We start from the raw sequence: 25,672 nt of genomic DNA, 5'->3' as shown, positions 1-25,672 counted from the left end.
TCTATTTCAGTCTCTCAGGAAAATAAATGTTCTGATCACTTGTTTAAGAGCAAACCCTTATAGACAAATCATATTCTATTCCATACAATGAACAGGAACGTCGCAACCGTTGGCAAGAGAAGGAGCGCCAGATCAAGTGCCCCAAACTTGTATAAAGATGCTCCTTTCGTACAGTGCCCTTTTTCTGAGACACAGTGGCCCTTTTCACCGGTCTCCTTTAAACCATTACACGCTTCAGACGTCCCTGATTATCTAAAAAAACATATTTAGGAAAATATACATTTAATTCTCACACATTGTATGAAAGACATGTCTATTTTAAACTCAAAACCAACTTAAAATACGTAAGCGCCAAAAGTAAAGCAAAACAAAGAGGGCTCTGACCGCAGCATAGACATGAATGGGAGATCTAAGCGACTGGGTTTTATATAAGCCATTCCACTATCAAGGCTGCACAGAAGTTCATTTAACTTTAATCGTTCTTGTTTTTATTGCGGGCTTGCTTCCTAGGTGGCCATAGGACACCTACGCAAAACAACATAACCAAAGTGCTCATAAACAAATCTCCGAATATAAATCCAACTAGCAAACAATAAGCTCACTATGCGGGCTGATAGCCCCTGCATAAAAGGCCTCGGAACCTTGATAGCCAAAAGAACAATAAAGACCAATGCGCCTGCGCACCAGTCCAACTACTCTCCTAAATATATGGAGCATCGAAATGCGTTACAATTCCACGTGAGATATGCTCAAAATCTTTTGAAAATCGCCAAGAAATGTAAGCATTAACCCCCTTCCCCCCTACCTAGCGAGCATATAATAAACAAAGGGACTTATTAGGGAGTGAAAAGAACCTAAAAGTTACTGATCTCATTTGCACTCAGGGCACTAGTTTAACACACACACTGTCAAAAAAACATTAATATGAAATAAAAACAAGACAAAACAAAACCGGGGATGTATCAGACTGAAAATATTCTTGAAGGACTAAAAACAAGAGATGTTGTAAATAGATAAAAAAACTTGCATGAAGATACAACATTTTCCTCTATTGTAAGTTACATCATACGCGGTTAAAGATTTTTATCGCGCAAAAAAACACCCCAGAGACTGTCACTGCTAAGAGAGTAATAAACTAAGGAGGACAGTAAGGTTTACAATTTCATCTGAATAAGTTATTTTTGCTTTAATCAAACAAGAATTAGATTTACTACCAAAAGTATTTCCAACTTCATTTAAAGCTTAACTTTTCTCCACAAGAAACCCAAATCTTCAGAACCAAATCCAGCGGTAGATTTCTCATGACAACCTATCCAAGTAACAAAGTAGGTCCTGGGAGTGCTTCTTTACCGCAGGAACTTCCTTCATTTTCTGTCTCTTTCAATGGTGTATGTAACTGCAAAAAGAGGAGTAGTCATTCAAAAAGCTCAAATTGTTACAAGAAGTGAATCTTAAATCGTTTACGCTGAAGATGATCATAAACCTGTAATTAACCACATTTAAAGTAGCAGGATATAAGAACATAACGTCAATGTACGCGACTGCAACATTTCTACTGATTCAGATACTGGGTATTCACCAGATACTCCATATCATTCGATTTTATCTTCAAATATATATAAATCGTGACCATACACAGAACTGGAAGAAGGGCATAGCACTGAACATGAACGTGAACGAATTGCACAAAACACGATATGTTTATACCCTCTAATAACATCATAACTTTATGCATAAAACACGATGCATATAACATAAAAGGAAGAAAACTGGGCGAGCACATATGAAGGCAACACAACCATAGGGCCAACGGGAATCCTTACAAGCGAACTTGGGTGGCAGAAGCCATTATCGGTTGTGGCTGTTGCGCTCCTTGTACTAGGCGACTTAGCCAATGCAGATCAAAACAAAGGGCAACGATGACACACCAGTTTAATCAAAAGTAATCAGAATCTATTGCTAGTACTTTTTTGTCCACACCCCGAATCTGTGGTTTCCAATCAGTCCTTGATGCTTCCAAACTTAATTTCATAATGAACATTTTTAGATTTTTAAAACAGAACAATTTAGATTAGAAAAAACATTGCCATGGAATTTTCTAAAGGAGGCTGATAGCAAAAGAGTCGCGGTGGTCTGCCTGATATCGTGGTTGTCAAATTGCTGACCAACTGCCTTGTCTTGTAGATTTAGTATAGGAATGCTCGCGGTACATTTAGGGCTTAGAATTTTAGTAAAAAATAAAGGTAATTTAGGATTAGTCACCTGCTGGAATATTTTTGGGTCTCCATTACTAGAGATTATCGAACAAGGAAATTCGTCGTAAAATCTTATATTAGCCACAATTAAGTATATACATTAAGGAAAACTTTGAATCTGCTGTAACTGAATTGTTCTTAAAAACAAAAATACAGAACTTTGCAGCTACCGTGAAATCCTCACTGGCGGCTTGTAGACATGAAAATTACTGTTCGATGTCGTTTAGGAAGAGCTGTACAAGCTATTTGGTGTATAAAACAGGACGGTTGTAAGTTGCTACGCTGTGTTTCACCTTTAATGCGGTTATCGGACAACTATTTCCGTAGATCACATTTAACGTGAATCAAACATGGTGTAGCATGTTGGAACCGTCCTGTTCTATACATCAAAGGCTGGCTTGTAAACATTTAAATGTGTCATGAAAGTCATTTTTTTCGGAATGATGATTTTTTTAAATCTGCATTTTTTAAAAAGTAAGTAACGGAAATGATATTTTTCAAACTAAAAATTTGTGACCCAACCGAAGCCCTCCCTATCCTTAACACCGGTGTGTTAACACTGGTGAGTCGAGTCTCACGGGAAGCTACATGGCACGTTGTTCTAAACGTATCGCAAAACGAAAATTGCTACGACAATTGTCACAGGAATGCTTGCTGTCGCGGGCCCAGCGGGTTCACTTCCATATGACCCTATACACCACGTGAGTTCCAAAAATCTTTGAGAAAGGCTCACAAATTTGACACACTTCTGGGACATAGATTTTCAAAAAAAGGATGTTTCCCAAAAATATTTTCAGAGATTTTGGTAAAAAGGGTAAAACATCTTGAGTATATCGAAGCAGTACTTCCAACAAATGTCAAATTTCATTCAAATAAGTCTTTACAGAACTCTTATCATGCTAGATAAAGTCAAAGTATAATGTGGTATGCTTACATAAAGGATATATTGTATGTTTCAACATCATTTTTAGTGTTTCAAATACCTTAGTGCTATTATAGGGGATTACCTGGATGGTTCAAAGACACTTTACTTGCAAAAATACTATTTGAATTAGGGTCCTGTTGCTATGATATAGCTTTTGTTTGTTACCTTTGCTTTAAAAACAATATTAATATGCCTTATAACTTTGCTCCTTAGTTTATAAAACCATAGAGCATCCAAGTCAGGGAAGGATTTATGCATAGTCAATGATTTATGCTTGCAGAAAAATTTTATGCATGGTTGAAGGATTACAAATTAAGGACTTAGGGCTAGTTTTTGTTGCAAATAAGGAAATAAACATAGTGTTATAGCTCCAGCTGGCTGCAGTAGACAGACAACCAGTAAAATGAACAAAGATACTTTTAAAAAGCAACTGTCTATATCAACATACTTCCAATCAATATTGCAACATAAAACTTGGGCGAGTACAAGTCTGCAGAGTATGGCTGATGCATGCACAAGAACAGAATAGTGCTGCATGTCAGAATCTGAAATTGGTAGGTTTCTGGCTGAGATGCTTAAATTGACCCAACATCTATATGAACATGACTCAGCAATTTCATGGTAAAAGTAAAAGAAAAAACAAAACTCAATTCTATTTCAACTGCTATCTCATCAAATGCATCATACTAAACAGCTTGGACCAAAAGTCATTCTAGCAAGATGTTCCATCTAACAGAAAATCTTGTTCCTTTGATAAAATAACACCTATAATTATAATATTTCTGCTTTTTTATTTTGTAATTCTAATTACAAATCTTAATTTGAGTTCCTCTGTACGTAGAGGGAAATCTAAAAAAATATACCTGAACTCATGGTCAGGCCTTGAAGAATTTCAATTATAGGCCATACTTAGCCTCACTCAGCTCAAGCTTCACTACAACCAGTGTTCGCGAAAATTTTTGGACGGAGCCCCTTTCATATTAATACAAGCAAACACAAACACTCTCTCCCTGCCCCATTTATTGGTGTCTTTTATCCGTCGTGACTTTTCGGACAACAGTCTTGTTTCCAATGCCCGCCTTTCCCGCCAATTAAATCATGCATTCAAATCACTTCAGTTTTCATTTTAAAGGGGCCTATCGGGTAAAGTTTATGGGAGAAGCGCTGTAGAAATATTTAAACGGAAGGTACTTCTAGTAATACATAGCAAAAGCCAAAATCACTTTATGTATGTTCAAAGGCAGGAATTCATTTTTCAGGTAGGGGTAGGGGGAGGCAAAACCCACAAAATAACCAAATTTGCCATAGTAAGCATATTTTGTAACTAATTAGTTTAAAAGTCCCTGTAATTCGATTTTGAATAGTATTTTGTGTTGGATGAACATTAATTTAAGTGCAAGTTGTTTAAATTTGATCGCCCAAGATGCTCAAGCTTTAACAGCAAGATCTCAATGATGAAAAAGAAGCTGACAGTAAGCTGTTCATGTCACAATACAATGAATGCAAATATGACATTTTAATTTGTAAGAGTGGAAATGACTTTTGAGAGAACTTCGACCTTCAAACTGAGATGCAGTGTTGTTGCTTACTTGAAAGTTTAAGATTGAGTCAAGTTAAGAAGCACCTGCAAAGTTCAGTCTGCAGAGTATGGAAGGTCTCCACAAGTTCTTGTGTATGCAAGAACAAATATGAATATGTGTATGTGTGCAACTGTGCAGAAACAGTGTGCTATCTTGTGTACGAGTATGGGAAACTCTGCAGAACAACTGCCACAGCCTTGGATTGTACCAGGTTTACAGCTTGACTTGTTGATAAACATGGATTTTTTAACAGGCGACTATTGTTTATACTTTTTGGCATTCTAAGCACTAGGCTTCATTGATTAAGATCTCTGGCTCAGATTTTTTCTTCATGCCATGACACAGATCTGATTTGACCTTGACATGTCTTTAGCATGAATTTCACATTGGGTGCACATTAGCATCAAAACTGAAGATAGGTTTTTTACAGCACCAAAATCAACATTGTTTAATCCTTATAATTATATTTTTCTAATTATTGGAGTTACTGAGGCAATCTACATTTTACTTTTTATCAAATCTATTGCCAAGGTTGATGGGGCTGATTCAATTTAACACTTTTTTTGTGTCAGAGAAAAGGGGTGTAACATACCCAAATATTCAGAGATTAGGGTGCGTTGCAATGCCGGTTATGTCAGAGATAAGGGGGTAGAAATCCATTTTCGGAACTCACATGGTATATAGATTCTTATAGAAGTGAACCTGCCAGGGTGGCGGGTAATATTTCGAATATCTATAAAGATGTATTTCACTATATACTGAAAAGTCCAGATTGGTAACCTCAAGTGCAATCTCAGATAACTGCAAAAGATATATTTGTACAATAGTGTAGGAGATAAGCAGAATGAATATGCAAATCGTGATAAAACCATGAAAATCTGTACAAACATACAATTTGACATGCTGAAAAAGATGGGATCGGGACCCAGGCTGAGAAATGTCCTTAAGAGCTTTTTTTACAATGATTCACTGTTCCTAGACCTTTGAAATGATTATCTCTTTAACTTTGTTGAAAATCAAATCAATCACATGAAAATTGGTATAGATACTAATCATAACACAGTAATGTGATTTAGATTCACATCCATCGTCAAAATGCCCTCAAATGCTATTTTTAGACCATGTACTTGTTCCCAAACCTCTAACACGCTTATCTCTACAGCTTCGCTAAAAATAAAATCAATACCAAGAAACTTGATTTAGATAATAATTATAGCAAACTAAAAGGATTTTGATCGACACCGATCTTAAAAATACCCCAAAATGCTATTTTTAGAATGCTTAATTGTTCCCAGACTCCTAAATTGATTATCTCTATAACTTTGTTGAAAATCAAATCAGTGACATGAAAGTTAGCACGATTACTAGCATTTGGGGGTATTTCTCAGACTGGGTCCCGATCCCATCTTATTCAGCATATCAAACTGTGTAGTTGTGCAGATTTTCGTGCTTTTATCACAATTTGCGCAAGATCGTCGTTTCAGAGGCCTTGGCTACTACACTATAACAGAAACAATTCCTCAAGAGTTGTCATCTTTTCTCCACAAATCACTACCTTAGAGGAATTTATCAGACATGTTACCAAATTTTCCCGGAGTTACGTCTAACTAAGCTGCGGGAGGACAAGAAAATCAGAACAAATGTTTCCTATTACTGTTGTCTCAGGCAAATAGTGCGTGGTCAATGCAGCCTGCTTCTTTAAGTGCACGAGAAGTTGGCGTGGAAGAGGCCTCCAATCCACTCATCTAAAAAAAGACTGATCTATAAAATATTCTGAAGTCCAGAAATTTCACTCTTTAATTTTTTGTAGGCAATGGTTATCTAAAAAAGATATGTCATGGCGTTTCGTAACTTGTCAACTTGAAGTTTGACAAGGTTTTGTATTAAAGAAGCATCGGCTTCTTGACTGGAGCCAGTTGACACTCTGGAGGCTTCATTCTAGAATAACTTTCAAACAACGTCCTTTACAACGCCAGAAAGCATTACTTTTGCGAATACTAAAGTAATGATTTTTGGCAACATGATTATAAAATAAAATACAATTACCGGTTGCATCTGTACTCGAAAGTGTGCATTTTAAAGCAAACTGCCATGTGCTTGCCAATATCTAGCAGCATGGAAGTAGTAAACATGAGAGGCCAGGGTCGAAATAGACAGAAGTAGCGTCACCTGCTTTTAGCAAAAAAATAAATTTAATACTCCTTTTTGGAACGAAACATTTGGACAAGATTTTTTTGCTATTCTTTCAACAGCTATGTGTACAAATGGTCAACCATGAGTAGCCACAGGGGCAAATGGGCAAACACACTGAAATAAAAAAAATTGCACTTGCAACTTTAACCTAACATTCTACGGATGGGCGTTATTGGACCTTTCTTGAAAGGTGATTAAAATATACGTATTCATGGTATCGCACCAGTCAATTTTCGGTCTTTCATAAATAGTTCACTTTGTGCAGAATCATTTTGATATGAAATACTTGATCAAATTATAATAAACTCTTTCGTAATCATAGAAGAATATTTAGAAGAAACCCCGCACAAGCAATGACGTTGAGACTTAGAAAATCTCAGTAAAACATATGTCAATACAGCAGATGATGGAGCTCGTAATTGGCAAGCGAGGACATTCTAATTAAAAACGTGATTAGCTGTAAATCTGCACATCAAACAGGGATAACTTTGAATGTATTTAACTGCAGTCACTGCTTGCGAAATGAAAGCTTCTTGGGCATTGTACATCTGCTCCTCAGATTCCAGAGCACCTGCTTGTCACGAAAAAGCAACTCACGGTAACATTCATAAACAAAATTTCCCACTTGGTTTGAATTTTCCGAAAAATATGACTTAACGAGTTTACCGTAATATCTAAGTATGAGGCAAACTGACGGAAAGTCAATGTCACAGCTTTATGCAACAAAATATAACCTCTTGTTAGCACTTTGTTTACTTCACTGATCATGACCAGAAAAATTTGTGACTTTATATATAGACTGGGAAGTATAATCATTTCTGTGATTTGTTGCAATACGCCAAACTTCCATTGAACACCTTAAAACTACACTGAGCCTAACATAACATAGGGAGTTTTAACACTTTCGTCTAGCAAATCAGGGCAATAGACAACTGAATACAAGAATGAGACTCTGAGAAGGAAAGCGTTGATAATTAGCATTGGGATGCGATACAGTTAAAATCGCAGCAAAAGATGAATCAGCAGAAGGAGACGCTTTATTGGTTAGATTTTATAAAAACTTCTAGTATTGTATAATACGATGAGCGATAAAACAACATTCTCTGCATATGGTCCTCATCAAATACACAATTTTGATTACGACAACTAACCGATTCATCTGAGAAATCATTTCATAGGTCTTAGTACAGAGTTTTTTGCATAGATATTGTTGCTAATAACGATTATGCGCATGGCCTCACACTGGTAGATATCAATTATCGCGAAATGAATTATCCATGACTAAAGACCTTGCGAAACTAGCAAATACAAACAACAACTACTGGTATGGGGCTTTACATGATCATTTTCGCTCGATTTCAGTGTTCATTGGAAAAAACGTGAAACAGCTTGAACCTGAAGCTGATCCGACCTAAATGGTTTTGTTGCTGATTTTATCACTCAATACATGAAGTTCAGTGAAACCGGAAAAAGGAATAGGTCCAAGAAAGATCTCTGGGTTACACCAAATAATACACTGTCGTTCTTTGATCATTGCAAATGACACACAAAATTGTTTGACTGAACTCAAACCGAACTCAAGTAAAAATAAAAGTAGTTGGTCTGGCATGTTATGTTGAGATATTCCACGCAGGTTTGAATTTTTGATTGCATATCGACATAGTGGAAACGTTCTAACTGAGATGATTACTAAGTTTAAACGTCTTCCAGCATTTACAAGGTGGGGCTACTTTGAATAACTTTTCAACTTTACACATATGTCGTGGCATGGTGTGCCCAAATGCTTATCGATACAAGTAAAGCTTTCAACAAGCTTTCCTGTTAAGATAACCGATAAATGGGGAAAGAAGAGAAGCAATATATCTACTTCTGAGATCTCCGCGTTAAATCGAAAACATATTCTGATTAAGGTTATATCGAGGGTGTGTCCACGCCCATGCGACACCCCCGGAACGAGACTTTGCATCGCTAGGCCAGTCAGGTACGCAAAAAGTCAACAGCGGTCAATTACATTTCACTCCAAATCAATTGGGCACATTAAGAACTCTATTCAAAAAGAAAAATACAGAAACAGGATAGAATTTCTTGCGGCATTGATTCAAGGCTTATTGGCGATTAGCAGCTATCTTTATTTTAGAATTTAAGTGGGCAACCCACATGTTTCCTGAATTCCACTAAGAACCATAAAGATTTTAGTGAATGAAAGGAACACGTCTTGGCCGCTTCCTATGGTGGCCAGGCCCTTTCCTTTTTCTATCTTGGATTCCAACTAACTGTTTCTTTACCCTCATGTTATGCTAATTACGTTGCAATAAAGTGTAAACAAGCAGTAACCTCAAGTTGACTCATAAATGCTTTTAATGCGATATTCTAACAGGAAAATTGAATGTAACGGACAACAACAGGATGCTTCCCGACACCATATACACCATATATACATGCTTTCAGTGGTTGAGAAGAATCAAAATGCACATATATTTCTACAAGAAACAGCTTATCACCTTATAAACGGACTGCAAGAAAATCCAATCAAACGCTGTAGATCATGTCAACCACAAAAGCAAGACTTAAAAACGATCTTTTTTTTCGTTAGCTAGGGTTATACAGCCGAGTTATAGAGGCTTCAGTTGAAAGACTTCTTAAGTTTTTAAAGTTTTAAAAGAAAGTTTTTAAAAATGAGTTGAACTTGAGCGAGGTCTTAAAAACACGGATATAAAAATAATTTGGAGGCCCCCATTTGGACCGTCGGTTATCGAACTAAGGTGGCCTAAAGTGCGTTACACCATTGACTCTTACGTTGCTATTATTTTTTGACAAGTGTGTTCTTTAAAAAAGAGTGCATATCAGGCGCTTTACAATATTTTTCAGCGTCTTCTATTATCACCTGGCTCTTCTCATAATCAATTTCATTACTGTAATAATATAACTTTGACCTTTATATGTGTTACAATCGTTTACATGAAGTATTCTATCCGCACTTATAGGCATACCATATTTAAATTCAGAGGCTGTCATGTGGCCTGGCCCTATTCCTACATGTATTATTACCATTTACATTCATTAATACAATTGTCTAACGATCATATACGTACCATCAATCCCATTCGAAACCGTAGACGCCTGCTTTAAAAGCAAAAAAGGAATATTATAAGACTGTCTTGAGTTTTGTGAGCTTGTGAGGTGTCATGTTTACCTTGGCCGCTCTACTGAGTTAAGCCACTTATTACGAATAAAGATAAGGGTCTAATACCACCGATAACAGATAATCCCCACGATTTTTTATACGTTTAATAATTTTAGTGTTTTCAAAATGATACATTTATGTAACCCAAAACGCCGTTTACATGTTACGTGGACGGAATTAAACTGACGGAAAAGTAAATTTTATAATCGGTAACGTATACCTGTAGTCAAGGTCTAAGAAAAAAGTCAGAACCGGACTCCCATTGAATCACATCTACAAAGGCATATATTGGAACACTGGCAGAACAAGAACCTCCATTTATGGCCCATAAAAGCAAATAGACAAGCAAAATTGTGGGCTATGATCAAAGAAACAGAGGTGGTAAATAGCCCACATGGCCTATACTGTTTGAACACAACTAAGAAACTCATTGTCGCTTGGCTCTGTGCAAACCTCGTCACCTGAATGGCCAGTACCAGACAACTAAGCGACCTAATGTTTGGTTTAGCATATGTAAATCGACCTTGACCTACATAGTCAGTACCTTTTTAGATGCAGCTAAGCAACTGACTTTTGTTTGGCCGTGACTTTTTGTAAACGTAGTCTGACGTATGCGACAAGTACTGTTGAGGGGCAAACAAACGTATTGATATTTGGTAGTCTTTGTGCAAATGTTGCTTGACAGACGTAGCCGATACCTTTGGATGCAGTAACGTAACCTGGCTGCACGCAAAGGTAGCTTGAAGTACTTTGCTAGTACTGTTTATACGAGTGTCTGATTGAATTTATGTAAACGCACCCTTACCTTAATAGTCCAGAGGCACAAGGGGGAGCATTGCCACCCGAGCAGGGACTTTACCAGCCGAACTTTTTTAAAGCAATGTAGCAAATAAGGCGCCGAGAACAAACAACAATAAACTCACGTGAATTAACCTTGGCCAACACTTTAAGACTAGTTTTTGACGTAAAATTCGAATCTGGAAGTTGATTGGGCGGGAGAGAAGACTTTTCTGAGATATAGGGGGTTTTGTCCAAAACTGGAATGCAGCCTGTGAATCACTAGATCAGTTTTTGGTATTTTTAGTGCAGAATTAAAAACCAAATGTTGACCGGGTGGGATAATGCTTTTCCAATATACGGGGGGCTTTGCCCAAAAACTTGGATAAAGCCTCTAAATATCCTGTGCATGGATCAAGTTGTGTTCCTTATCCATGTTTAGCAAAAATACCATCTTCAGTGGACCTAAACTAGCACTGCTGTCAGCACTGGGGCAATCGACTTAGGGAGAGGTATGAAACGCAGGTTCAGTTTTGTTTGGAAAAAGAATTAGTTATCAGTTTGATCCGTGATTTGCCTCATAACGTTCTAAGCTGAAGCCATAACAGACTTATAAATTCAAGATCCTAAGTTGCCATGTCGTTAAAGTTCTCCTTTATCTGTTCTTTCATTGAATTGTTCAGTGACCGTAATCATCCTAATCGCTAAACTTTCTTGACAATAATCGGACTGAATCAAAAGTTCTTCTTTCATTTATGTATATGGCTCTTCTATCTGGTCTCCAAAGGCTCCCAAAATAGTTGAAGCGTTGGATGTGCTCCGTAATGTTGAAACTGCGTAGAGGCAAAGAGATAGATCTGCAGTTTTCTTGTATCTTCCCGATGTTCTTTGAAAAAGCTTTCCTCTTGCATCATCCACCGCATTAAGTCATTTGCCCCACACATCCAACATATGTCCAAAACTTTGATACAACATTGACACGGCAAATGTCATGATTTTGGTTAGACATTTTTTGGAGTTAAAAGTGAGATTTTTGATTATCATAGGGGGGGGGGGTCTTGGGGTCTTTGGGGAGTAACAAATACCGTGATTCCGCAAGAAAATTTCCCTTTTACCGTAATTCCGCAAGAATACTTTGATATTCCCGTAATACCAAGTTTTCAAAATGAAAATTACCGAAAACATTACAGTTTGAATTTTAATTAATTTGAGTTTCGAATAACTTCAAGGGAAATCGTCAAGATTCAAGCATGTAATATATGCCCATATATCAGCGGATAGTTTATAATATATCCAAAACTCATCCGCCCACGAAATATGAAGCTTGTGCAGGACTCCTTCTCGTCAATCTTTCTAAAATAAATTCTCTGAACAATTTCATCATATTTAGCTGACTTTCCACTCTGACATTTTACCTTTACAGCTAGTCTTTTTACCTAAGTGTTTTGAAGTTTAGTGGTAATTATCTGATATATTTGATATCAATTCCTTTAATGTCCAATAATATCCTCGTTTTTATTACACCTTGATATTTTTAAAGGTTTTCAAACGACATATAAAAATATGAATATATAAATGCAGTAATAATAATATTTAATATCATCTTATATCAGTTGAAGTTTCAACAACATTTCATCAACAATGTAAGCGGCAAAAATGTTTAGTGAAGATTCAGTATTACTAATGAATGAACTTTGGGGTGAATAAGTGGTAACCAAATTCCATTCTGAAAACCAACACACATAGAATATTCAAGCAGTTACGTGATATTTCTCTAAAATCCTGAAAGCTAAATCGAATTCAAAATGATTGTAAAGATCAATGGAAATAAAGCCTTTTAAATGTTGTTCTAGCTTTATGCCTACAATCGAAAATACTTTTATCTTCTACTGTGCTTTGCAGAAACTGTACGCAAATAGAGCCAATGTGATCTAGCTAAAAATAAAGGACCATGTAGATATGCCAAAACATACTCGGGTGGATTTTGTTAACACTGGACAGAAGAGACAGAAGAAAGTTTGAAAATTTTTCTAAAAAAGCGTTTTCTTAGCGTCCTGTTCAGGTCGTTGATACACTTGGTAGAAGAAGAGATCCTGTTTACCTGTCAGCTTTGTAGACCAAACGGAAACCCGTTGATTGGAATTATTAATAGGAGAGATCCAAGACAAGAGCCCTGTGGGACACCAAAATGTAATTCTGCCATTCATGACGTAACACCGTTTAACGGAGCAAACTTTGAACTCCAGGGCCTAAAGAAGGACCTGAAACAACCCACATTTATTTCTATTTTTCAACTGGAAATGGATTTATTAGTTCCTTCTTTAGGCTTTTAATATCCAATAACTGAAAATGAAAAAGTACGGTTCTGCTATGCTGATGACTTTATATAAAACAGAAGCAGTTAGCAGCAGCACCAGAGTTAAGAAAAAATGGTTAGGGCTCAGTTCCGAGCAAATCCTAGAAAACAAAGTTCTAAGTTGAGCATTCCTTTTTATATATCAGGAAGACACCACTACCTATCTGTATTACAAAAGCTAAACATGGATGTATTTTGATAATATTGTACTGTTTTGGAAAGCAAAAATTAAAGAAATTTGACCTATGCTAACACAGCAGATACTTCAAATTAAAATGCCATTGTCAAAAATGAGAAACCTCTCCTAAAAGTCCCCACCTGAAGTCGAGTGTACTGTTTATATGACTTATTGTATATGATATATGGGCAAAACGAGAAGTGGGTCTCTAAAGCCGGCTCCAGCGAATCTGCTTATATATTAGTCTTTTAAGATTCGGAGGAAAAAGAAGAGAGAAAAGGTAATTATAAATGATATGAAAATAAATCATGGACATTTGCAGTTGCAACTTCAGAATTTTGGATTTATCGGCCAAAAATCACGGAGGTTTCAACGTGGATACAACAAGATTCTACCACTAGCATCTCACCTTTCTAACTAAACTGCAAATACCGCACACTGGGCATTGAATTCAACAAAAACCGTTCACCGCCAATTTTTTCATTACCGAAATACCGTACAATTTGAGAAAGATTACCGAATTACCGACAGAGGAAAACATAGTTAAAATACATATAGTTTGGAATAGTTAAGATACCAAAGGCCTTATAGTTAAGTATCAAATCTTTTGTGACTCTGCTGAGCATTTGAAAGCAGATCTCGTTTGAACCTGTTGCTTAAAGTTGCATATATGTGAAAAAAAGTTTGGAATAGCTGTGAAACTATACAGCATACTACGCGGAACTAACAGGCAGCAGGCAACAGGCTGTTATGTAATCAGAAGAACACGTGGTCTATTAAACTTAAATATCTTCTTAAGAGTTAAAATTGGATGAAAATAAAGGACGTTGTGAATGAAGCCCAACAAACGACGTCACCTCGCCGCAACTGTCACCAATCCAATAAGATGCTTTTAATCTTACCGCTGGAGGTCATTGCTCGGTTTATAACATCTGCTTCTTGTTTAAGCAAGTCATCAATTTAACTTTGGAAGAACTAAGAAACTCATAGTTGGGAGCACGTGTCACAAACATCGATGCTTGCAAAGATTTAGCATTATTTTACTAAAAGTAAATCTACAGAATAGCTTTTCAGTATAAGATTAATCCAAAAATCTAAAATTCAACGAAAAGGTTAATTAGATGACGATGCCATAATCAATTTAAATAAAAAAGACCCAACTGCATGATTGGAAAGTTAAAAAATTTTCAACTGATTTTGGTGAAGTCCTTAGCAACATAGATACATAAAATTAAGAAGAAAGATGAAATATAAGATTGAACTACATTTAATGGTTTTGCTGGTGCTGTAGGAAATGTTCTGTTGTATAAACGAATGATTCCAAGATATAATTATTTTGGTTACGCCAAAATCGTTTATCGCCAAACAGCATTTCTTTGTCTATCATTTACTACATATAATTATATATTTGCTTCAAATGTTATTTTATCAAGTCGCTCGTAACAAGAAATTTGTGATGGGATCATGTAACTGCAGGTCAACTTCAAGATTGTTGCCATGCAACTAGTGCTGTCATTCAATTGCTGAATAAACAGATGCTCATTTCCTGCCAACCAGCCCTTGGAATCAAGGGATAGAAAAACCCCAAATGTACCCAGAATGGAACTAGTGGGGTTTATGGATATTGTCAAAAAGGTGGTTGAAGTGAAGCCTGAGTAGAAAAAGCGACTGGAAGAGCAGGACATAGCGGACGGTTAAATCACCGTTTCTGTACACATGAGAAGTATTATTAAAACATGAATATTGCTGACTTTACTGAAGTTTGCGGTTATTTTAGGAAGCGACTAAGGGAAAGGAAAATAGGAAAGCCATTTTAGATAGATACTAACTGATGTATCTAGATACAAACTTAACTACCTAAATGAACCGCGAAAAGTTCGACATCACACTAAACATTTACTGACAAGTGACTGATCATATGAACGTTTTCTATTTTCATCAGATAGTATTCCGTGTGAATATTGTGCCAAGCAAGCATGTTGGTGATACTCATCAAAAGTTCAATTCATGTTGGTGAATTTATCACATTCTGATGTAGAGTTAATTTAAAGTCTATATTAGACACCTGCGTCTTAAACATTCACGTGAGAAAATCTTGTTCCTAATTGCACAGTAACATTGTCTACACAAAACAGTTCGATCTTGATGTTGCACCTCGATCAGCAGTTATGCGGCTTAACTAGCCCTAGTGAAAGCCATCAAGCATTACAGCACGACAAAAACATGAAGACCTATCCTGAGTCGTGTCATTACCATGCGCTTCGCATGAATAAGCTGGCATCGTCTACTTCTTATTTACTATGTTGCACATGTGGGGAATCCAAGGCCGCATTGGTTTGAATTATATTCCCTGTGAAACACATTACAGTGACACCTGTGACACATTTACATCACATCTTGTAAGGCTTACTCTAGAAGTTTCTACAATTATTTTAGTCAACTTTTTCTAGTGTGTTCTACTTATAAGCATTACTAAGAAGTTACTAGAGAGGTCCAGTTCACCAAACACTCCTCCTATTAAAGTGCACCTGCAGCTTTAATATCAGTCCTTATTCTTCCTCGGTTTCATTCAGTTGAACACCAACGATTCTGTTTAGTGCAGTTTCTTTTGCGACTCTTCGGCTTAGACCATGTGGTACAAACTCTCTGCTGCTGGGTTCAGGTCACTTCCCTTTTTGGTCTTTGTTATCCTCTAGAACGTCACCACCAATCTCAAGATCTGCAATTAGCTGTAATGGTCTTTCGACGACGTAGCAATTTCCTGTGCGTATTCTGTACCCTCGGACAACTCCAACACTACCGATGATTTCACTTTCAACTCTACCAATCTTCCATTGACCCTTGCCTTTTGTTGAATTCTTGATCAGGACAACTCTGCCAGTACTCAGTTTGTTCTCTTCAGATGCAACTTGTGTTATTTTCCTTTCCTTCAGTGCATTCAAGTACTCGCTGATCCATCGTCTCCGTAGCTACTCTTTGCAACGTTTTATGTACCTCAATCGCCTTGCAACATCTGCTTGCAAGGATAATGTATGGGGTTATTATTTGCTTGTCAAATTCTTCACCAATGTATGTAAGTGGCCTATTGTTCATAAAGCACTCAACATCTAGCAAGGTTTCTTCGAGCTCTGCACATTTGAGTAATGCATTCCCAATAACCTTTGAAAGTGCTGACTTCATAACTCTAATTAGGAGCTCAAAAACCCGCCCCACCACGGAGCCCGCGACAGGTTGAATACCCATTTGATCGATTGCGATGCTAGGAAACCATTAATTTCTTCATTGTTCTGCAAGCTCTCCAACCATTTCTTTGTTGCCTGGAACGTCTTTGCGTTGTCACTTACCATGAGGTGTGGTTTGCCTCTTCTTACAACGAACCACTTCAGAGTTCTTTTGAATTCCTCTGTAGTAATATCTTTGCACAGGGTAAGATGCACCGCTCAGGTGCTTGAGCATGTAAACAGCACAATGTAAGCCTTCTTGACTTCCTTCTTGTTTGCCTTGTAGTATAAGGGACCGGTGAAATCAACTCCAGTTGTCGCGAATGGTTAAGCAAATTCAGCTCTAAATCTTGGCAAAACTGCAACCCTTTGTGATGGCATACCCTTCACCCTTTGTTTCTGGCATCCATTGCACTTAAAAAGAAGCGCCTTTACCATTTGTTTCAATGAAACACATGGTTTCAATTCCTCTTTTTGTACGTTTGACCAGGTACGTTGTAATCTCGTTTGGTGTTTTTTCTTCTTCCAACATTTGATCTTATGGTGCGATCGATAGACAGCTCTACTTTTCTCACTAGTTCACAAATTTGCTCGTAATGCAGTTGCAAATCTTCTCCATCCCCTATTTCATCATTATCGGAGATCTCCTTCAAGGTGATTTTTGGTATGTTTCTGTCTGAGCCATCTCTTGCAATTTCTTTCTTGAATTCGTCTCTGCGAAGAAGAGTCCCAGTGACCCAGTATTACCTGACAAATTGAAAATTCCTGGAAGGTTGTAATCCCACTGCGTGCCAATTGAATAGAACAATTGTTTTTTATCTTTGGCAATACGTAGAATGTTGGCGAAGTGTGTGGCAAGTATCCTTTGGAGCGAGAGACAGAAACTGTTAAACCTCTTCGTTGAATCCAATGTCGATGAATATTCCAAGATGTGCCTTCGTGGTCGCCATTTTCAGTGTGGGGAATCCAAGGCCGCATTGGTTTGAATTATATTCCCTGTGACACACTGAATAGAGTCACAAACAAAGTGCGTCTCTTTCAACGCTATGATAAGGTACGTTTCCAGCTTAGGCCCGTAAGTTTTCTTCAAAGAAATCAACAAAGCGCATGTTTATGTATCCATCGAATTTCACATACCAGATCCTCAACTAAAACCGAATTGCTGCAGCAAGCAGCAATTTCTGCAGCAAGCAGAAATTTCTAGAATATGCTGGTACAACATCACGTGTTTAGGAATAATATGTAATAAGCAAGTTACAGCATGTCTTGTAAGGCTTACTCTATGAGTTTCTACAATTATTTTAGTCAACTTTTTCTAATGTGTTCTACTTATAAGCATTACTAAGAAATTACTAGAAAGGTCCAGTTCACCACACACAGTCGAGTTGCAATATTCGAACATCAGACTCAAGTTTAGCAGCAACAAGGAAGCTTTCGTTTTTGCAAACAGCATTTTCTATGGCTTGGTCTATGCAAAAAACGACTTATGGCCTTGACTGTCCAAATATCCTAATACCTTTTAAATTGAAAATCACGTGTTCTTTTCATCATTTTGAAAAAACTACCGTTCGTCAAAGATTTATGTCTTCTTGTAACTTAACAACGTTGGTTTATTAAGGTGCTGAATTGCAAAGCATTATGTAAATAAATTTGAAATCTATATGAAAATTATTAGTTCAAGAACAAAAATGCTTCAACTCAAAGACGGTGCATTTCTCGACACAAAAATTCGGCAAGTTGAAAATGCTTGTACTCTAATAAAGAGTGACCATCTTAGTCCAATTCCAGCGGTAAATGATCTCAGTCTAATTAAAAATAATAAAAAGACTCACCTTTCCCAGTTTCTGTGATCAAGTTTAGCAAAATCTTCTAGTGTTGCGATTTTCTTTAAATATTTCGAGATTCGTAGCAATTCTTGGTCAGTTGCTCTATTAGCATGCGCGTTTCGAAATGGCCTAATCTACAACGAGAAGTGCGGAAGATTGCAGAAGCTATCAAAAATATTTCTTCAAAACTATATATTTATATATAATGTTTTATAGCTTTACATACTCTTTAAAACTAGCCTTGCAAAACATTGAAGTTTATAAGAATCATAATTGTACATTAGTTTGCAGATAGTTTCATATTAAATGATGAAAAGAACAAAGGCAAATAATACCATTAAAACAGATACAGAGGTTAGTCCTTGCACAGTATATTTATGACTGATGAAATACGAGATTACTTCAAAAGACTCCAAAATATTAGAATATTCGAATCAAGTTCAAAAGGGAAATTCTCTGGACAAGAAATACAAGTCCTAACGACAAAGATCAATCTATTAATTTGTAAACTAGGCCATAGACTTTTTTAATTTGCACCTTGAATCGTTGAACCTATTTAAAGGTCTATGAACTATTGAGCATAATTTGAGGATCAAATCATAAAAGTCATAGAATCATTGCCTTAGCGTATTGTGCGTCAGCCAAATTTAGCGTATGCTTACAAAAATAGCGTGTATTCGAATGTTTTCGAGAGAAAGTTCAAAGCAGCTGAAGTTAGGTTTCGCATAATAACATTAGTCTAGAAAACGTATGTTTGGCTGCAAATGATCATATAAATAATGGATACGAAATCAGCTTGAAACAGTTAGCTGAAGAGAATGCAAATCAGCTTATAAACAGTTAGCGCAAGACATATTCAAATATCAGCGAATAATTGAATGTTAGTTTGACATGTATTGCTTTATTTAAATCTCATGACGCACGGATATATTTCAGTAACTCAAAACATGTCAATAATCTCTAAACCATTTCTAAAGCTGGTATTTTGGCAAAATACAATTCAAAAAATATGATAATTCGAGGAATCTCCTAACATCAGCAAAAAAATTTGAATTCACAAAAAGTTTGTAGCTTTACAATGTCTCAAAAATCAAGAATGTAGCCAGTCAGGATTGACAAAAAAATAATTTCTGGTAACGAAATAAAAAATAGGTGCAACAACTCTGTCAAAGAATTAAAAAAAAGGTTTTTGTGGCCATCTCACAAGAAGTCTTAGCTGCTATTTCGGATAGTCGAAACAATGGGGTTGTTGTTAGCATTATGTCAGTTGTGCGATAATGATTATAATGGAAAGTTTCATTTTCAATTCAGCTAAAACTACAATTACAAATTTCACTATTATAAAGGTAATTTGTAATTGGCTAGCCTGGGTTTACAAACAAAAAGACTTTCACAAGCACATAAGAACATTAAGAACATTACAAGCACATTAAGAAAAAAAGGAAAAAGCTTCTTTGTCCTTTGTTTGTTTTGAAAGTTGTCAGTAGCAGAAATATTTAGAATTGAAGAACGTAAGGATTATTCCAAGACTTATTTCTGCGGCAGGAAATGTAAAACTCAGTAAGGATAGTTAAGTTGGATTGTTTGGAGATCAAGAAGCGGAGATGATTGTTGCTGATATCTAGAGCGTTGCACATGTCGATGAAAGAGGAACAGGAGACACCTAGGGAACCGTTAGGAAGCAATGGCGTAATGCACGGTGTGCAACGTTAAGCACAAAATTAAAGGCCCCCAAGCATTTGGGCCCTGAAGGGGCCTCCAAGACTTTTTTCCGAAGAAAGGGTTTTTGCATGACAGCATGTGTTTCTTAGTAACGTTCGCAGCAGCATTGAAGTGAGCGTAAGGCTTGATATGATTTGCGAGCAACCACATAGTAATGAAGTAAGATATAGCATGCTAATAAGATTTCCATCTAATGGACATCTATATCGTTATAAAATTGTGTATTTAATTTACAAGGATAACACAGATATCTTAATGTCTTCCAATCCCCGTGTTTATGAATCTGGTGAGAGCAAAAGGACCAAAATGAAACGTAAAGTCGAAGCTGCTACATCAAACACAAAGAAAATTTCACTTTTTTGAAAAAAAGCAAAGAACAAGATCTACCAAGCTCAAGTTTCCCTCCGCAGGAAGAAAAGACCGAAGACAAAGTCACGAGCATTGCCTTTGATGAATCACAAACTCCTGAAAAGAACGACAAAAGTGCGAGTCAACCTAGAACTCAAGTGAAATCATGCAAGCTTGATCTTTCAAAGTCTTATCTAACTGATCATAGTCATCTTGACTAAAATTTAGTCAAGCAAAGGGGCCTCAAAATACTTCTTTTAGTAAGGGGCCCACGCCGCTTCGTTACGCCACTGATAGAAAGATTAACAAACATGATAGAAGAATAGGCTGAGCTTTGGCTGTCAACGAGTGGAGAGTTCTTATCTCTCTTACGGTTAGCATTATCATCCAATTTCCAAATAATAATAATTGAAAATTATAACCAATTATTTAAAGTTGGCGCTACATAGCTATTTACAGTGAATGTTCCATAGTAGACACTTGAATGGTAAGATTAATAGACTACAGATGCTTAAGGAACACCAAGGAACAGTTGCTTGTAGGTACTGAATGGCCCATTAATCTTTACTCTGTGATACTTTTTTAAAAAAAGAAGTTGTTAACAAGACACATGGCTGAATCTGGAAGCATCTAGTTTTGTTATAAGGAGGTCATGTTTGGTACAATCGAATTCTTTGGATAGGTTCATTAGGATTGTGCCTAATGGAACGATAGATACAGGCAGATGGTAAAGAAAAAAACCTGCTTTATTATCAGGTCTTGAATGAAACAAAAAGAAAGGTTATGGCGTATTAGGTTGGAAATGCTGTTCGTTAATTGATATAATTATTGATTGTAGGGTGTAGCTTTCTCTTACAACAAAATATTTGAATCGACTGAGCTTTCTAAAATAAAATGATCTTAAAAGCATCGATCTGGATCTAATTGACAATATCATCATTAAAAATTTATTCCTAAAAAGGGTAATGAGGGATTATTAGGCCACATATTCCGCTTCTTTCAGCTGCAGCTTGCTACAGAATTGAGAAAACTTAATGAATGACTTATACAAGCCCTGAAAGAGTCACGTTAAAGAAATATCTGAACACAAAATATAAGGCAATGAAGACAGAAAAAACTCACTTTAAGGCCATTTGATGGATTCATAAGGAAATTCCTTCTTAGATCGTCGATTATAATAGAATTTTTGCTAGAGTACTGTGCATATTTTCCCCAAATGACTCCAAGCGGCTTCGTCTGCAAAGAAAGCATCCACTTAATGCTTGCCACACTGGCTGGGATCACAAAATGAAAATCCAATCTACTCGAGTAAGTGTCAAACCGGGTTTTGAATCAGGTTGCAAGACAATTTAGACTTACGTAAGAGTTGATCATGAAATAATAAAATGTGAAACAATGTACAACAAAGAGGATAAAATCAAAGACAGCAAACCTCATTGTCGCACCAACATCCTGTTCTATACACCACATAGAGAAATCTGATTGCATACAGATTTTGTTTCACGTATAAGACTTGTATACGGTCTACTGGGAAAATACAGCCTATTTTGTAGTCGACAGGACAGCATAAAAATTATAGACAGGTTCAGAGTGCAAATAGCACTATCGTCAGAAGCAAAAATCAATTCCCAGAGAATAACCAGGAAAATCAGCCGCTTTCCTTACTGCACGTGAGCCGCATTTCACAAGGAAAAGGGTGACCGAGATCAAAAATGCTTTCGAATAAAAACAACGCATGCGTCGATATGTGATATATTACCTCGATGATTCCGTAAGTGGGAGACTGAACAGTGATCATTGCATCGCTATCTAACATGAACATTATTTTGTAATTTGGATTATTGGTAACACCAAGTTCCTACGAGAAATAAAGCAAATCTAAGAAAAACTTTTCATGAAAAGAAAACTTTTCTACTACAGTCACTTTTCCTCTACACTTTGGACGGAAACCTAAGACAATGACAGTTCAGTCAAACCCAACATACAAGATGGTAGTTTTACCAAGGCCCTATGAGTTGAAAGAATTCGACTGCATACTAGCGGCTAATGTCCTTTAATCAACCTTGAAATGCAAATTATTGCGTGATCAAAAGAAAAATTTGTTTGATTGTGTGCGGTAGCACAGTTTTTGTGCAGTAGCATAGATTGTTATGCAGCAATTTTCTTACTAGTAAAAGTCTAGGAAAACCTAAAAGGTTTTCAGCAAGAGATAGGATGTACATCAGTACATAGCACAACGATATTTTATATATAACTAACCAAGTCCGCATAAAATCAAACTGCAAATTCTTATACCAGTAAGGCTTATACCAGTAAATCAAAATTGCTTTGCAGCCAATACACCGTTTAGGCGGGCAATATTTGCAGAATACTTAGTAAGAATGAGAAAACAATCTTATCCTCATAATTGAATCTGTGAAAAATTAAATAACAAATTTTATTGATTGTGATTGAGCATAATATCAGACGCATACCTGCATCTTAGCCTCAATCCATTTCATGCTTGTTGCCGCTGAATATTGGAAAAAGAAAGAATTTATATTCAAGAAACGTAAAAAAACCTTGTCTTGAATTACGGGGTCGAAGTCCTTTCAGAAAAAAAAACTTAAGCGTCTGGTTGATGTCTCGTATAGAGAAACAAAGTTTGTCAAATACCCTTTTGTGCGTCTATTGTCAGATGCGTTGCACACCTGAGAATCTCTGCCGTTTAGTATTTTCTTATTTGAGGTCAGCATGTTGCGAAGGAAGTGTTTATTTTGATACTTAGAAATATCACATTAAGGGAAACAAATATTCACTTGAAACAGCAGCCAGCCGTTTGATAATCAATCTGGCAGGAAGAGTTGCTCCCAGGGTAAATAATTCATCAAAATAAAGAACTCGATTGATGAAAAAAGAATCGCCAACTAAAAGATAATTTGCTTCAAAAGTGCACTCCCCTCCCTATATCTGAGGTGCACTCTAAGAGGCGCTGGTCTTTAGGCTTATTATGGCGCAAGTGATACTCGTTTGGTTCATGAAAAGCACGTTTTAATGCAGATTATCAAGCCATGAAACATGAGAAAACACAAAGCATGCAAGCAAACACATGTCAAGTTGCATTGGTTGTTCATTTCAGCCCGCCCAGACCCCTGAATTAAGTATACGTATACGCCGCGTGTCTTTAGGTATAATCGCTACCAACAGTACTCAAGAATTTTGCCTTTGTCAAGTATAATAATTCTTGGACAGCAATTTGGCAGTTTGAGCAAAGGCAAACAATAGCTTCTAAACGTCCTAGAATATAAAATGGCCAAAGAAGTCTATATGGGATCCTTTATTCTAAACGTCCTAGATTATAAAATGGCCAAAAAAGTCTATATGGGATCCCTTTGTCAACGTAAAGGGTCGACGTCACAGTTGACAATGTGGAAAATGCCACTACAGAGAAAGAAATCAAAATTTTGGAAATACATTGGAAAGAGCTGATGAAATCAACTTAGAAAAACAATATGCATCATTCTTGCAAAGGTGGCAAATTTTCTTCAAATATAGAAAACTTTTTGTTTTGCATTTTTATTTGGTACAGGACCTAGATGGCGATAGAAAATTTATTCACAATAACAAAAGTTATAAGCAGAAAATATGAGATCAAGAAAGCAAATGATGCACATACACCAAATCACAATGTCGTAACAATCGTATGCAGAAGTGAGAAACTCGTGTAAATATGGTCGCATCAAATCAAAGCCTGTCTCTGCGACTGATTTGTGGTCTGTGAAAGGAATAGGAATATCAACATGGTCTATTCTACCGATTGAAGTTTATGATAAAAGCAGGGTCATGTGACATTGTGCATATGTCATAATATAGTCTACAGTATTATCCACAACAAGAAATTATTCAAAAATTTCATAGCTGCCTGTATATTTATGATAACGGAATCAATTATTCTATTGCTATTCTATTCTATTGTACTTTACTCGTAATATTCGTAAAAATAAACAACATAGGAATTTTAAACATAAAAAGGAAAACTTTATGAAAAATGCAGAAGTTGCTTTTTTAATTAAATCTACATGCTTTTACCGAAAAGTGTGTAGTCGACATCGAGAACGAGAAGCTTCTTTCCAGGCCTAGGTTCATTCAGCACTTTGATCTGATATGATGCAACTCTTCTTTGAACTTTCGCTAAAAATTCTTCCCTTGAATAGAAATACACAAATAGTTGAAAATAGGCTAAAGACAAAACAATGACAATAATCCACCAAAAATGGGGTTAATCTATATTGAACTGTGATAATTTCAGCAATTTTCTTTAAGGAGACATTCACCATAAACCCTTTAGGAGGCGTAAAACTTAAAATTGTTATTTCAATATCTTAATGATATGGCATTTTAAAATTACGTGATATTCTGATACTCTTAAGATGAGATATTGCCAGCTGATATTTTGCAGCGGTTCTGAACTAGCAAGATCCTTGAAAAAGCTTATGGAAATCACGTAGCACAACATAAGTTCAGCGTTCTATGAAACGGTCAAATGGTTAATACTGCAAATTTTGAAAATACCATTATGGCAACATTATACCTGTTTTCCAAAGCCACTTCTTCATCACCTATATCTTCATCCTCTTTAATTTTTAGCTTTATAACGTCTTCAGGAGGTTTAATGATTGTTTCCTTAAAAATTTAAAATCGAAATGATGAGTTTATTACAACAATGTTTTTAATCATGTAAAGATGTGTTTGTGAAAAATTTAGAGCAAAATTTGTGGTGCAAATTTGATTGTCACCATTGTTTTGGGCAAATATGCGTCAAATAAATTTTCATTGACGACACAGTCAGCTTACATGGACATATAAATAATAATTTTGGCTTTCTGGCAATATTACTTATAGGTTATTAAAGAAAATGGAAAATACAGCTTATTATAATGCTTATTATGAAAAATAAATAAAAAAATAAATGTTAGAAGTAACAAGAAACATAAAAATTCAGCGCCGATAACTGAAGTAAACTATTAATAAAAAATAAACAAATGGCATAAAAATCGCAAGCGGGGGTCGTAATGGCACCAGGAGCGTCGCAACAGGGGGTCGTAAGGGGAAGCTTGCCAGCCCCTGC

At 36.3% G+C, this 25,672-nt stretch overlaps 1 protein-coding gene across 2 annotated transcripts in view; it reads right to left on the bottom strand.

The window, feature by feature from the left end:
• Positions 1–1,112: 1,112 nt before the first annotated feature.
• The window catches only part of LOC135696067 (ubiquitin-like domain-containing CTD phosphatase 1), a 28,646-nt gene continuing 4,086 nt past the window's right edge, over positions 1,113–25,672 (bottom strand). Inside the window, exons 3-10 of one of the 2 annotated variants that reach the window (XM_065215341.2) lie at positions 25,136–25,227; positions 24,634–24,749; positions 24,221–24,319; positions 23,040–23,077; positions 22,325–22,423; positions 21,688–21,801; positions 18,502–18,629; positions 1,113–1,396 (exon numbers count right to left, since the gene is read on the bottom strand). In XM_065215341.2, the coding sequence (XP_065071413.2) occupies positions 1,381–1,396; positions 18,502–18,629; positions 21,688–21,801; positions 22,325–22,423; positions 23,040–23,077; positions 24,221–24,319; positions 24,634–24,749; positions 25,136–25,227 (702 nt within the window). In that variant the 3' untranslated portion in view covers positions 1,113–1,380. Of the gene's footprint in view, positions 1,397–18,497; positions 18,630–21,687; positions 21,802–22,324; positions 22,424–23,039; positions 23,078–24,220; positions 24,320–24,633; positions 24,750–25,135; positions 25,228–25,672 lie in introns of those variants that run through there. The other variant, XM_089112394.1, reaches the window with a different exon arrangement.

This window comes from Rhopilema esculentum, chromosome 14 (assembly GCF_057945365.1).
Source record: "Rhopilema esculentum isolate cy_ngs chromosome 14, ASM5794536v1, whole genome shotgun sequence".
Taxonomy (NCBI): Eukaryota; Metazoa; Cnidaria; class Scyphozoa; order Rhizostomeae; family Rhizostomatidae; genus Rhopilema; species Rhopilema esculentum.
The sequence above is the reverse complement of the archived record's forward strand: the minus strand, read 5'-3'. Positions and strand labels throughout refer to the sequence as shown.